Source organism: Chiloscyllium plagiosum, unplaced genomic scaffold, assembly GCF_037043375.1.
Source record: "Chiloscyllium plagiosum isolate Xiang-an unplaced genomic scaffold, Cpla_swu_hap1 HiC_scaffold_21, whole genome shotgun sequence".
NCBI lineage: Eukaryota > Metazoa > Chordata > Chondrichthyes > Orectolobiformes > Hemiscylliidae > Chiloscyllium > Chiloscyllium plagiosum.
Genome location: NW_028270159.1, coordinates 46,911,415 through 46,924,533, shown reverse-complemented (window position 1 = coordinate 46,924,533; position 13,119 = coordinate 46,911,415). Strand labels below are relative to the sequence as shown.

General features: G+C 42.0%; 1 protein-coding gene across 4 annotated transcripts in view; it reads left to right on the top strand.

Annotated features, from left to right (window-relative positions):
* The window catches only part of pnpla7b (patatin-like phospholipase domain containing 7b), a 354,731-nt gene that overhangs the window by 171,654 nt on the left and 169,958 nt on the right, over positions 1 to 13,119 (top strand). For all 4 annotated transcript variants that reach the window (XM_043719901.2, XM_043719899.2, XM_043719900.2 and 1 more), the window contains 2 exons: positions 10,741 to 10,816; positions 12,780 to 12,935. In XM_043719901.2, coding sequence (XP_043575836.2) covers positions 10,741 to 10,816; positions 12,780 to 12,935 — 232 coding nt within the window. The remainder of the gene's footprint in view (positions 1 to 10,740; positions 10,817 to 12,779; positions 12,936 to 13,119) is intronic.

The following is a 13,119-nucleotide window of genomic DNA, read 5'->3' as shown; positions in this document are numbered from 1 at the left end:
GTGCCAATGCTGTCAGCACAGTAACAAGACCGCACCTCTGAATTAAGATTAGAGTAGTGCTGGAAAAGCACAGCAGGTCAAGCAGCATCCGAGCAGCTGGAAGGTCGATGTCTTGGGCATAAGCCCTTCCTCAGGAATGAGAGGATTCCTTCCTGATGAAGGGCTTTTGCCCAAAAAAATCTCGATTTTCCTGCTCTGCGGATGCTGCCTGACCTGTCATGCTTTTCCAGCACCACTCTAATCTTGACTCCAGTCTCCAGCACCTGCAAGACCCACTTTCGCACCTTTGAATTAGTCTTGACGTTAGTGGCAAAATGGGTATCGTGGCAAAATCAACTATGCTACACTACGATTAACAAAGCACCAAGGTCTTATAAACAGTCTGAGTGCAACTTCATCTTGGAAACCAAAGCTTGATCACTCTAAATTAATTAAAAACAAGAGCCATTGCTGCACATGAAAATTGACTTCTACATCAAAGTGGACTTTTGACCTTTTTTGAACTTGTGTTTTTTTTTACAAAGGATGCAATGTGGGAACCCACTTATTGTATTACGTACTGCGAAATTGTGTTTTCTCTGCGTGGGATTAACATTTAAGGATTTCATGTCAGCTTTCGTGCATTAAAGTAACAGGCAAATACTTCAAATAGAATCATACAATCCTTACAGTGCTAATAAGACATCATTTGGCCCATCGAGTGCGCACTGACCCTCTGAGGAGCATCCCGGCCAGACCTACTCATTCCCCCTTCCACCTACATTTAGCATGGCCAATCCACCTAACCTGCACATCTTTGGACTGTGGGAGGATACCGGAGCACCCGGAGGAAACCCACGCAGACACGGGAAGAAAGTGCAAACTCCACACAGACAGTTTCCCGAGGCTGGAATCGAACCCAGGTCCCTGGCACTGTGAGGCAGCAGTGCTAACCACTGAGCCACCATGCTGTTGCTGGCGGCAGGCTGTCACAAAGCATTTGTCACTTTTGGGATGACAAGGTGCCAACTTCCTGTATGGTGTTGTGAAATTTGACAGAATCATTACTCGATGCTGCTCAGGAACTGTTGTTATCTACTTGCTTTTCTTCCTTCCAGCTAAACACATGCTGCAGTGAAAACATTTTATTTCCCACTACTGAACATGCTTCCTTTGATTTTGTGTTATGTCCTTCACAGTGTTTCCAACTTGCATTCTGACTTTGTTTTTTCTGCTGGCCTTTCTGCAACTATTTCTTTCTGAGCTCTGGTGTTGAGCACATAATTCGTAAATTTACTTTAATAGAGGACTCAAAACAGGTCATCAAGGTCTTCAACATTTCTCCAATTTGGTTTTTCTGCTCCTCGACAATATCTAAGATGCAATACAACCAGTAGCACTGACTCCCACACCTATATAACTACTGTAATTTGTTCAGTTTCCTGTTTACCTCTATGGTTAGGTCATAATCTTGCCATCATGATAAAATGAAGAGCTGGAGATCTGAAACAAAAGCAAAATTGCTTGTGAAACATAGTGGACCCGAAAACATTTGTGGGAAGAAAGCAGAGCCAACGTCCAGAGTTGTCGAAGAAAGGCAGTTTAGAGCAAAACTAAAAGACGTTTGTCCCACATGTCATTAATTCTGCAAATTTATTACAGGAATCGGGTAAGATAGGATCTGCAATGTGGGGTAGGTAGGTTATACAGTGGGTCAGAAAATACTGGGTTCAGGAAGTCAGGTGAATCTGCTTGACAACATATGCTTGCCAGAACAATCCTGCACTCTTTTAAATCAATTCACACTGAAATAATTTAAAGAAGCTAAGCTATTACGGTCCATTCCCTCCTTTCAGAATTAGAATCCTGAAGAAATCTCCTTAAGTGCATTCCAGGCTCTCTCTTTACTTAATTTTGGTTTGACTGAGTGTTTCTGCAAATGTTGTCAATTCTTTTTTACTCTAATAATCATTAAATATCACATACACTAACCAGATTGTAAAATAAACTTGCATATGCAGGAACCCTGAAATTAAAATTCTCCAGTGCTGGAAATGTTTCAGAAATTGAGCTTGCTTCTCTACTCAGAGAGTTGTGTGAATGTGGAACTCATCATCACAAAGAGTAGCTGAGACCAGGAACATGGATACGTTTAAGAGAAAGTTAGATCAGAAGCTGATAGAGAAAGGAGAAGAAGGATAGTCCTAAATATGATGGCTTGATGTTTAGTAGCGGGGTCAGGGTCTAAGGGGAGGTAGAAGGAAGTTTGAGAAACTGACATCACCTTCGTCGGCAGGTTTGGTGTCAGTGTTGTGATCGGACCTGACAGAATGGAATGTAGCAAGTTCAGAAGAAGGCAAGTTAGATTGAATGGTGGGAGCAGAGAAATTGAGATGGGTAATGTCATTACTGGTAGCTTTCATTGAAGAGAGAGTCAGAGGTCAGAGGGAGAGTTCTAAGTGGGGTTGGTCGTATAATGAGGGAAAAGACCCAGCTGGAGAGGGTTCAGGAGAGATTCACTAGGATGCTGCCACGTATGGAAGGTTTGAGTTATAAAAAAAGGCTAGAAAGACCGGGACACTTTTCACTGGAGTGTAGGAGATACATAGATGACCTAACAGAAGTTTATGCAATCATGAGGGATAAAGGTCGGGTTAATGGTAGGTGTCTTTTCCCGAGGATGGGGAATTTCCAGAGTAGGGGATATGTTTTTAAGGTGAGAGTAGAGAGATTTAAAAAGACATGAGGGATTAATTCTTTATAAAGAAGGTGGTTTGTGTGTGGAATGAACTTCTTGAAGAAGTGGTGGATGTGGGCACAATTACAACGTTTAAAAGGCATTTAGATAAGTACATGAATTGAAGTGGTTAGGCAGGATATGGGTCAGGACCAGGCAGGTAGGACTAATTTAGTTTGGGATTATGCTTGGCATGGACTGTTGGACCAAAGGATCCGTTTCTGTGCTGTATGACTCTGATAAGGTGATATGTGGAGATCGAATTGGATAGGAGATGCTGGGGTAGCACATGAATGAATATTTAGGCTAACTGGTGAGTATCTCTGCTGCGTATTCTGTTTGATTGGAGGAAGCACATCAACGTTTGAAAAGGCAAGTTGTCTGAGTTATATTTCATCTGTCATATTTGAGATGGGGCTCAGCTGCCTATCCTGTCCAGTTCATGGTGTGGTTTGCTTTTCTTTCACGCTGAACAGTTACTCGGAAGGGGCTTTGAGTTCACTGATGATCTAAATGACATTTTGTGTATTGCAAGGGCTGATTGTCATTGCATGCGCTTGAGTATGGATTAAAGTTTGCTTAGTTCACTGATGATTAAATTCTTCATTTAATTATCATTTTTTAATTAGGTCTCAGTGCAGCTTTGGGTACATTTTAGTTTATCAACAAATACGGTTGGCTGCTCAGTTATTACCATGGTTATTAAAGGTCTGTTCTGAGACACTCATACCAAAGAAGGTTAAAAGTTTTATTTGAATGATGCTTGTGACATTTCTGGAGGCGTTCATTCAGCATAACAGCATGGGGCTTTGTTTCCCTGGTAACAGTGGCCTGAGTCATCTTTCTTGAAAGCTGAAGCATTTTCTTTTGTTATTTTGCTAAATAAGAATGTTCAGAAAATGACGGACACGTGTTTTCCAGAAATTTCTGTGTGTGGTTGAGATCACCATCATCTTTGTGGCAGTAGATGAGGCTCTTTGTTCCCTTCAGAACTGGAAGTGGCTTGGAGAGCAGCTGCAACATGTGCATCTGAAGAATCGTCCATGGTTGGAGTGTGAGAAAATACATGGCACACTGTGCAACCGAGGATGGTACTGGGAGTGAGGGAATGGGTAGCTCGCACTATGAATCTATTTGGAGATTGAGATGGGAAATAGGATTGGGCAGCACACTATGAAATCCCTGGAGATGGGGTTTGGGTTGAAAGATTGCTGAGAGACTGGAAACTATGGCAGCTGGAGGAACATGACTATCCATGTACATGAATCAGAAAGCTAACTTGCAGATGCAACAAGTAATTAAGAAAGCAAATGTTCAGGCAAATGTTTAGGGCTATGGGTTTGAGTATCTCCATGACAGATAGTGAAACTTGAATTCAGTAGAAATCTGGTGTTATAAACCAGCCTAATGGTGACCATGCACCATCTGTCAATTGTCATAGCATCTGGTTGATTAATATCCTTCTGAGTAGGATATCCAGCATCCTTACCTGGTCTGGTCTACATGTGACTCCAGATTCACATAACTGCCATCTGGCCAATTAGGGATGGACAATAAATACTGCCAGGTCAGTGTGAGTGAATGAAAAAAGCACTGATCTTAACACTAGCTATTGTGGATCTTGATGAAGCCACACCTGATGTTTTGTCAACAATTTAGAACTTGGAGAAACCTTGTAGAAATTGCAACAGAGATTCACTAGACTAGGTACTGGTGAGTAGAGTTGACCTTTAACCTCTAAGAATTAGAATAATAATTGATCATGGGGAGCTTTAAAGTTTTGGTCACAGCCTTCAAATAAGACGTCAGTCCTTTAGGACTGCAATAAAACCTATCTTTATTCAAAGTGTTGTGAATCTTCGGATTGTCTGTTGTAGGGAGCTGTGAGTGCTCATTGTTGGTGTTTATACAAGACAGAGCTCAATGCTGTGGATGTTAAGGGAATTGACAGATGAGGAAAAGCATAGGAAGATGAAGTTGATGTAGAAATGTCAGACGAGATATTGAATTGTAGTGCAGGCTTGACGGGTTGAGTGACCTACTCCAAATCCAATTTCTTTTCTTCTGGAAAGGAACTGTAAACTCTATTGAGGATGAAGTTAAGTTCATGTGATGGGAAGCACAGTAATGGTCTGGGGATGTTGAAATGAGTTCTGTTTGGAAAGGGTCTTTCCCCTTGTTGATAGCTGGTAATTGTAGGGAATTCTATAATTAGGGGGAATAGATAGTATCCTTTGTAAGCAGCATCAAGAGTCCCGCATGGTGTGTTGGTGCGGGACACCTCTGACCAGCTTAAAAGGGGATTGCAGAGGGAGGAGGAGGATCAAGTTGTTGTGGTCCACATCAAACCAAAAAACATAGGCAAGACTAGGAAAGAGGACCTCCTCAGGGGTTATCAAGAGCTAGAAGCCAAATTAAAGATTATGCCCCCAGGTCCTCAGGGGGCATAATCTGTGGATTACTGCCTGAGCCACATGCAAATTGGCATTCGGACACAAGAATAAACAAAGTAATCACATAGCTAAAAGTGTGGTGTGGGAAAGAGGGGTTCCTTTTCATGGGGCACGGGCATCAGTATTGGAACAGGAAGGATCTGTACTGTTGGTACGGTCTCCACCTGAACCGAGCTGGGGCCAGTATTCTAGCAAAAAGGTGGTCAACAGGACTTTAAACAAGGAAGTGGAAGGGAAGAGTAAAACTCCTAAAAAGTGTAATGACCAATGGGAAGCAAAACTGCAGGTTAATGTCTGTAGGGCTGGACTCCACATTGAAAAATATGGAAAAAAAGAAAAGAAAGGAGAACTCAGGTTATTTAAATTTCCAGCACACAAAGTAGGACCGAGTGTTTGGAAAAGGTTAGGAATCAAACTTCAAACACTCTGGATAAATGATTAACAATGAGAAGAGGGATGTTCAGTACAGGACTGAAGATGTATCTGAATGTGAGCAGTATAAGAAAGAAGGTAAATGAGCTGGTGGCACAAACTGAAATTGGCAGGTATGATGTAGTGGGCATTACGGAGACGTGGCTGCAAGGGGATTAGGACTTAGAGCTAAACATGCAAAGCTATATGTCCTATTGAAAAGACGAGGGGGTGGGGTTAGAATGGTTCTGGAAAAGCACAGCAGGTCAGGCAGCATCTGAGGAGCAGGAACATCGACGTTTTGGGCAAAAGCCCTTCATCAGGAATGGAGACCATCAGGAATTCCAGCACCACTCTAATCCTGACTCTGGTTTACAGCATCTGCAGTCCTCACTTTTGCCTAGAGGGGGTGGGGTTGCCTTGTTAGTGAAAAATGACATTAAATCAATAGCAATAAACAAAGTAGGGTCAGATGATGTAGAATCTGTGTGGGTAGAGTTGAACCGTAAAGGTGAGAAAACCATAATAGGAGTTATCTACAGGCCTCCAAACAGTAGTCAGGATCTGGATATCTGTTTGCTTGCTGAGCTAGAAGGTTTGGTTTTAGATGTTTTGTCGCCATGCTAGGTAACATAATCAGTGAGCCTCCAGATGAAGCACTGGTGGCGTGGCCCACTTTCTATTTGTGTTTAGGTTGATGATGTCATTTCCTGCTCTTTTTCTCAGGGGGTGGTAAATGGGATCCAAGTCAATGTGTTTATTGATAGAATTGGAATGCCATGCTTCTAGGAATTCTTGTGCGTGTCTCTGTTTGGCTTGTCCTGGGATGGGTATGTTGTCCCAGTCGAAGTGGTATCTTTTCTCACCTGTATGTAACCATACTCGTGAGAGTGGGTCAATTCTTTTTGTGGCTAGTTGATGTTCACGTATCCTGGTGATTAGTTTTCTGCCTGTCCAATGTAATGTTTGTTACAGTACTTACAAGGTATTTTGTAAATGACATTAGTTTTGCTTGTTGTCTGTATAGGATCTTTCAAGTTCATTAGCTGCAGTTTTAGTGTGTTGGGGGAGTTTATGGGCTACCATGATGCCAAGGGGTCTGAGTAGGCTGGCAGTCATTTCCGAGATATCTTTGATGTAGGGGAGAGTGGCTAGGGTTTCTGGAATGTGTTCTGTCTGCTTGTTGGGGTTTGTTGCTGAGGAATCAGCGGACTGTGTTCATTGGTGCCCGTTCTTTGTGAATACACTATATGTGATTTTCCTCTGTGCTGTAGGGTGTGGTGGCTCATTGAAATAATGTTCTATTATTTCCACCACACACTGCACTGAAACGTCTAAAAAGGAACCTTCCAGCTCAGCGAGCAAACCTTGAGCTACAAACTTGCTCAAAACTCACTAATAATCAGGATTCGGGTAACAAAGACAAATTTGCACCTTGATTTTCTAAGACCTCGTGATACTGATAGGATATGAAGGGCTTAAGCCTGAAAAGTTGACTCTCCTGCTCGGATGCTGCCTGACCTGCAGTGTTTTTCCAGTGCCACACTTTTCGACTCTGACTCTCCAGTGTCTGCAGTCCTCATTTTCTCCAAAGGGAAGATGGCTGACCAGAGAAGTCAGGGACTGCATAAAAATAAAAAACACATATAATGTGGTGAAGGGCAGTGGGAAGTCAGAAGGTTGGGAAACCTTCAAAGTCCAACAGAGGACAATGAAGAAAGAAATAAAGATGAGAGTCAGTTGGCCAGTAATATGAGGGAAGATTGCAACAGGTTTATTTAGATATACAAAGAGCAAAAGAGAGGCAAAAGTGGACATTGGACCTCTGGAAAGTGATGCTGGAGATCTGCTAATAGGGAACAAAGAAATGCCTGAGGAACTGAATGAGTACTTTGTGTCAGTCTTCATGGTGGAAGACATGAGTAATATCCCAAAAATTCAAGAGAGTTAGGGGTTGGAAATGACTACGGTAGCCATCACAAAGGAGAAGGTGCTAGAAAAACTGAATGGCCTAAAGGTGGATAAATCACCTGGACCAGGTGGACTACACCCTAGAGTTCTGAAGGAGATAACTGAAGAGATGGTGGAGCCTTTCATAGCGATCCTTCTGGTATCACTGGAATCGAGGATTGGAAAATTGCTAATGTAACCTCCCTGTTTAAGAAGGGAGTAAGGCAAAAGATGGAAAGTTATAGGCCAGTTAGCCTGACCTCAGTCATTGGTAATATTTTGGAGTCTATTGTGAAGGGTGAGATTTCTGAATATTTGAAAGTGCATGGTAAAATAGGGCAAAATCAGCATGGTTGTATCAAGGGGAGGTCATGCAGAATTCTTTGAGGAAGTAACGAGCAGGTTAGACCAATGAGAGCCAAAGGATGTTATCCATCTGGACTTCCAGAAGGCCTTTGATAAGGTGCCACACAAGAGGCTGCTGAGTAAGATAAAGTCCCATGGTGTTAGAGACAAGGTACTAGCATGGATAGAAGCTTGGCTGTCTGGCAGAGAGTGGCGATAAAAGGGTCCTTCTCAGGATGGGAGCCAGTGACTTCTGCAAGGGTCAATGTTGGAATCACAACTTTTCACTTTACACATTAATGATCTGGGTGAAGAAACTGGGGGCATTATGCTAAGTTTGCAGATAATACAAAGATAGTGGAGGGGCAGGTAGTGTTGAGGAGGCAGGGAGGCTGAGAAAGATTTAAACCGGTTAGGAATGTGGACTAAGAAAAGGCAGATGAAATGCAATGTGTGAAAAGTGAGAAGTCATGCACTTTGGTAGGAAGAATAGAGGCATGGGTTATTTTCTATATGGGAAGAAAATTCAGAAATCTGAAGTGCAAAGGGACTTGAGAGTCCTAGTCCAGGATTCTCTTAAGGTAAACTTGCAGGTTGAGTTGGTAATTCGGAAGGCAAATACAATGTTGTCATTTATCTTGAGAGGACTAGAATATAAAAGCATTCATTGAAAGCTTTATAAGACTCCGGTCAGACCAGATTTAGAGTATTGTTATCAATTTAAGGTTCCATATTTCAGGATGGATGTTTTGACCCTGGAGCAGATCCAGAGGAGTTTCACGAGAATGATTTCAGGAATGAAAGGCTTAACATATGAAGAACGTTTGAGAACTCTAGGACTAGCCTCGATGTAGTTTAGAAGGATGACGGAGGATCTGATTGAAACTTACAGAATACTGAATGGCCTGAACAGAGTGGATGTTGGGAAGATGTTTCTATTGACAGGAGAGACGAGGACCCGAGGGCATAGCCTTAGAGTCAAGGGATGACCCTTTAGAACAGAGAGAACAAGAACCCTCTTTAGCCAGAGAGTGATGAATTAATTGCCACAGAAGGCTGTGGAGGCCAGGTCATTGAGTATATTTAAGACTGAGGTAGATAGGTTTTTGATTGCCAAGGGGATTAAAGGTTACTGGGAGAAAGCAGGAAAATGGGGTTGAAAAACCCATCGGCTGTGATCAAATGGTGGATCGAAGGGCCTAATTTCTGCTCCTGTGGTCGTAAGTTTGTACTTTTGCACTTTGTTGACAGAAGCCAGCAGTTGTTTTAATGGGGACTATTAAATTCTTTGCCCCCACTCCCACACACCAGGCCTTGTTATCGTATGATCTGCTATTACCCACTACCCATTGTTGATCACTAATAGTCCCCATAAAATTGCTCCTAGTTTCGAGTGCGTGTCAAATGAGAGTGTACACTGAGCAAAATATTTGAGATGTAGAACAGCACACCAGCAGCAGCAGCAATTCCTGTGAATTTATTTACCAACTACATAAGCATGTCTTGCCTTTCTATTTGGCAGTAAAGAGCTTTGAAAATACTTTCCCGGTTCTAGGACTGTTTATTGTGCGTAAAGATTCTTTTTGACTCGCATTAGCTGCGTTGTTGACTGAAAGGGAGCAGCATTCTTCAGTGTTTTAAGTGAATAATGAGTCTGGAATAAATTAACATTTGACTGCTGTGCTCCAGGATTGTGCATTCTCAGGTGTCTCTGATGGCAGTGAGCTCAGGGTGAGGGGGTTGCCAGTTTGTTTTACAGCTCTGGTATGTTAGAGTAGAATTGTCTTTGTAAGATCACTGTCACTGTCGCAGTATTGCACAAGTGCATTTTATATGCTTGTGCAAACGAGTTTTAGAAAGAAAAGTTCCAAGAGTGCTTCAGTAGTGTTCACTTGCACTTCACTCAATCTGGTCTACTACATTCGCTGCTGACTATGTCGTCCCCTTGACATTGGGGAAATGAAGCATAGGCCGGGTGACCGCTTTGCAGAACACCTACGTTCCATCCTCAGAAAAAGAACCTGAGCTTCCAGTTGCCTGCTGTTGTTCCCTGGCCAACATCTACATCTCAGACTTGCTGCAGTGCTCCAGTGAATTCATTCCAATCTGGAAGAACATAATCTCATTTTCCACTTAGGGACCCTGTAAGCTTCTGGGCTCGATATAGAGTTCAGCAATTTTAGGGCTTGAGGCATCTTCTCCCAATTCCTTACCCCCACCCCCACACACCAGACCTTGTTATCGTATGATCTGCTAGTACCCGCTACCCATTGTTGGTCACTAATAGTCCCCATTAATAGCTATTCGTTCTCCTAGGCTGACAGTTATCCACTTTCTGTCCCAACTGTTCTCTCTTTGGGCTCCAGCTCCACCTATCAGTTAATCCTTACCCCCCGCTGCACCTGATCTTCTGCACAAAAAACAACTACTTACAACTACTATCAGTTCTGAGGAAGAGTTACTAGACCTGAAATGTTAATTCTGATTTCTCTCCACAGATGCTGTCAGACCTGAGCTTTTTTAGCAATTTATGTTTTTGTTATTGAAAATTCTGGTCCATTTTATTGATTTTCAATCCTTCAGTTGCCTAGATACTAATCTCTAAAATTCCTTCCCTAGTTATTTTCACATTGCTACTCTCTATGTTCCTTTATAATATTTCTGAGAGCTACCTGTGTGACAAAGGTGCTGGTCACAAAATGGAATAGCTACATACGTAGCTTGGTTTTAAATTCTGTTTGAAAATGCGTCTTGTGGCATTTTGCTTTATTAAAGGTGCTTTACGAATAAGTTGTTTCTGAAATTGCTATCTTTTAGTTAATTTGATTCCAGAGTTACACGTGAATTGGTGTTATTGTGTTTTAGGTGGTTACTCGACTCATTCATCTACTTGGCCAAAAAATCCTTGGTAACCTGCAGCAAGTCAGTGGTCCATTAACAGGTAATAACATTAACAACAGTCGCACGTTCCCCCTACCATTATATTACATGGACAATAACTACAAGTTGAGTTCCTAGAATCCCTTGTGTCTGGAAACAGACCATTTGGCTAAATAAGTCCACGCCAACCATCTGAGGAGCATCTTCTTAACCCTATCCCTGCATCCTTGTATTTTGCAAGGCTAATGCACCTAACGTACACATCCCTGGACGCTTTGGGCAATTTAGCATGGCCAATCCACCTAACGTGCACTTTGGACAGTGAGAGGGAACTGGAGCACCCGGAGGGAACCCATGTAGACGAGGAGAATGTACAAACTCCGCACAGTCACCTGAGGTTGGAATCAAACCCAGGTCCCTGGTACTGTGAGGCAGCAGTGTGAACCGCTGAGCCACCATTTTTTCTCTGTCAGCCTTTTAGAAGTGAAGGAGGGAAACCGTTCTCCACATAATTGAAACTGCTTATCAGAGAACTGGTGACAAATAGACTTATTAACCTGAAATATTTTCGGAAAATATAAAATAAGTTTTCTTCCTCAAATTGTAAATGTACCTTCTTTTCGTCATTTGGTAGTATAGAACTTGAGTAACGCTGAAAATAAAAAGCACATTTCGTGGAGGCCTTTTGTCTTGCACTCAGATTTGCACCAATGCCAGTGTAAAGTGAAACATCATCTTTATACTGTCTGGGCAGAGCATGCTGATTGGTTGGCAACTGGTAGATTGATAGAGATGTTGCCATGGAGAGTACACTAGTTAGATGGCGGCTAACTGGCAAGCTTTGTTTACATTTGAATTCTGACTGATGAAGGCAATGCCCTGAGGAATGAACCAGCAAATGACTATGATCTGTTTTGTTTATTTGAAATAGGCTCAGTTTATACACATTTTTTCATTCCAAATCCTTTATATTGATATGTGTAACCTTCAGGACTTGTAAGTGCACCATGCTGCGAGCCAACTCTCAATCTTCCATTGGTTGTCAGCATATTTATTTACAGAATGAGGATTATTTAGTGATGGGGACACACCCATAATTATGCATTATGAGAACTGGAAAATGGAAAATTCCTGGGTTGCAAAGGGAATTCTTGGAACTAAAATGTCAAAAGATTAAAGAGAACTGGGAATGCCTGCGGTCTCCAAACATCAATGACATTGTGAAAAATACAAGCCAAAACTTTTAAGAGAGATGAAAAGGATGGGTTTTACTGCTTTAATTGTTTGACAAACAAACAGACTTGGACAAATTGTGCTATTCATGACCTAGCAGCAGCCTCTGAATTGAATTGCTGTGGTTTTTGCAATACATACTTAGATGTGGCTGATGCTGGATGGGTTTGTAAAGAAAGGAGCTCTCTCTGTCTCTCCAATAAAGTAATTATGAATCAGAAATTTTCAACTGTCAGGATTCCTAACTGTTTCCTAGCTAAATCTGAAATGTGGCCAAAGATTTTCTGTTGCTATGCAACCAATATCTCTGTAGAGTTGTGTCGAACTTAGTTATGCTTTAAGGATGTAACATTAAACTTCCCTGATGGCCTATTGGGTAAAGACACTGCTCTCTGTAACACTGAGTCACACGCAGAACATCCCGCTTTGTCTGCTGGTAACTTTGGAGCAGAGAGAGCAAATCTCATCCAGCGTTCAGCTGCTATATAGTGTTGTGTGAGATCAGGATTGGACAGTTGTAGTGCAGTAATTTCTAGCTCCATACGTGAAGAACAGTCACTTTAGAGCAGCTACCTCACACACAACTTGAATTCAGTGAGACAGAACCTTTAGAAGTGCTATAGAGTACTGGATAGTACAACATTCAGGAAGGTCCAAGTTTGGATGGTTACTGCTTCTGTAGGTTCCAGATGTACCTTGATGGGAGCAAAAATCCCAGCACACTGTAGGTATGTCAGAATCGTGCTAACATTTTTGCTTGTCATTGCATGTAATTATTTTTTCTGTGTCAGGTCGTAGCATTGGAATCACTCATGCACTGAGCAACAAACTGGAATCAGTGGGAAATCCTGCCAGTAATCTCGCCACTGTGGCCATTCTGCCAGTTTCTGAGGATGTTCCCATTACTGCTTTCACTCTGGAACTCCGACATGCCCTTAGTGCCATAGGTAAAGTACAACTTCAATAATACTCTTGTCTAAAAAGCTTATACTCTACACAGCACAATGCCTAGATCTGTATACAGTTTATCCACACTGTAAACTGTCTGCATTCACCCACAACACACATGTCTATAGTATTTATTTTATGTAATTTTTGAATCAAGTTTGTGACTTTGTTAGGTCAGCAGTA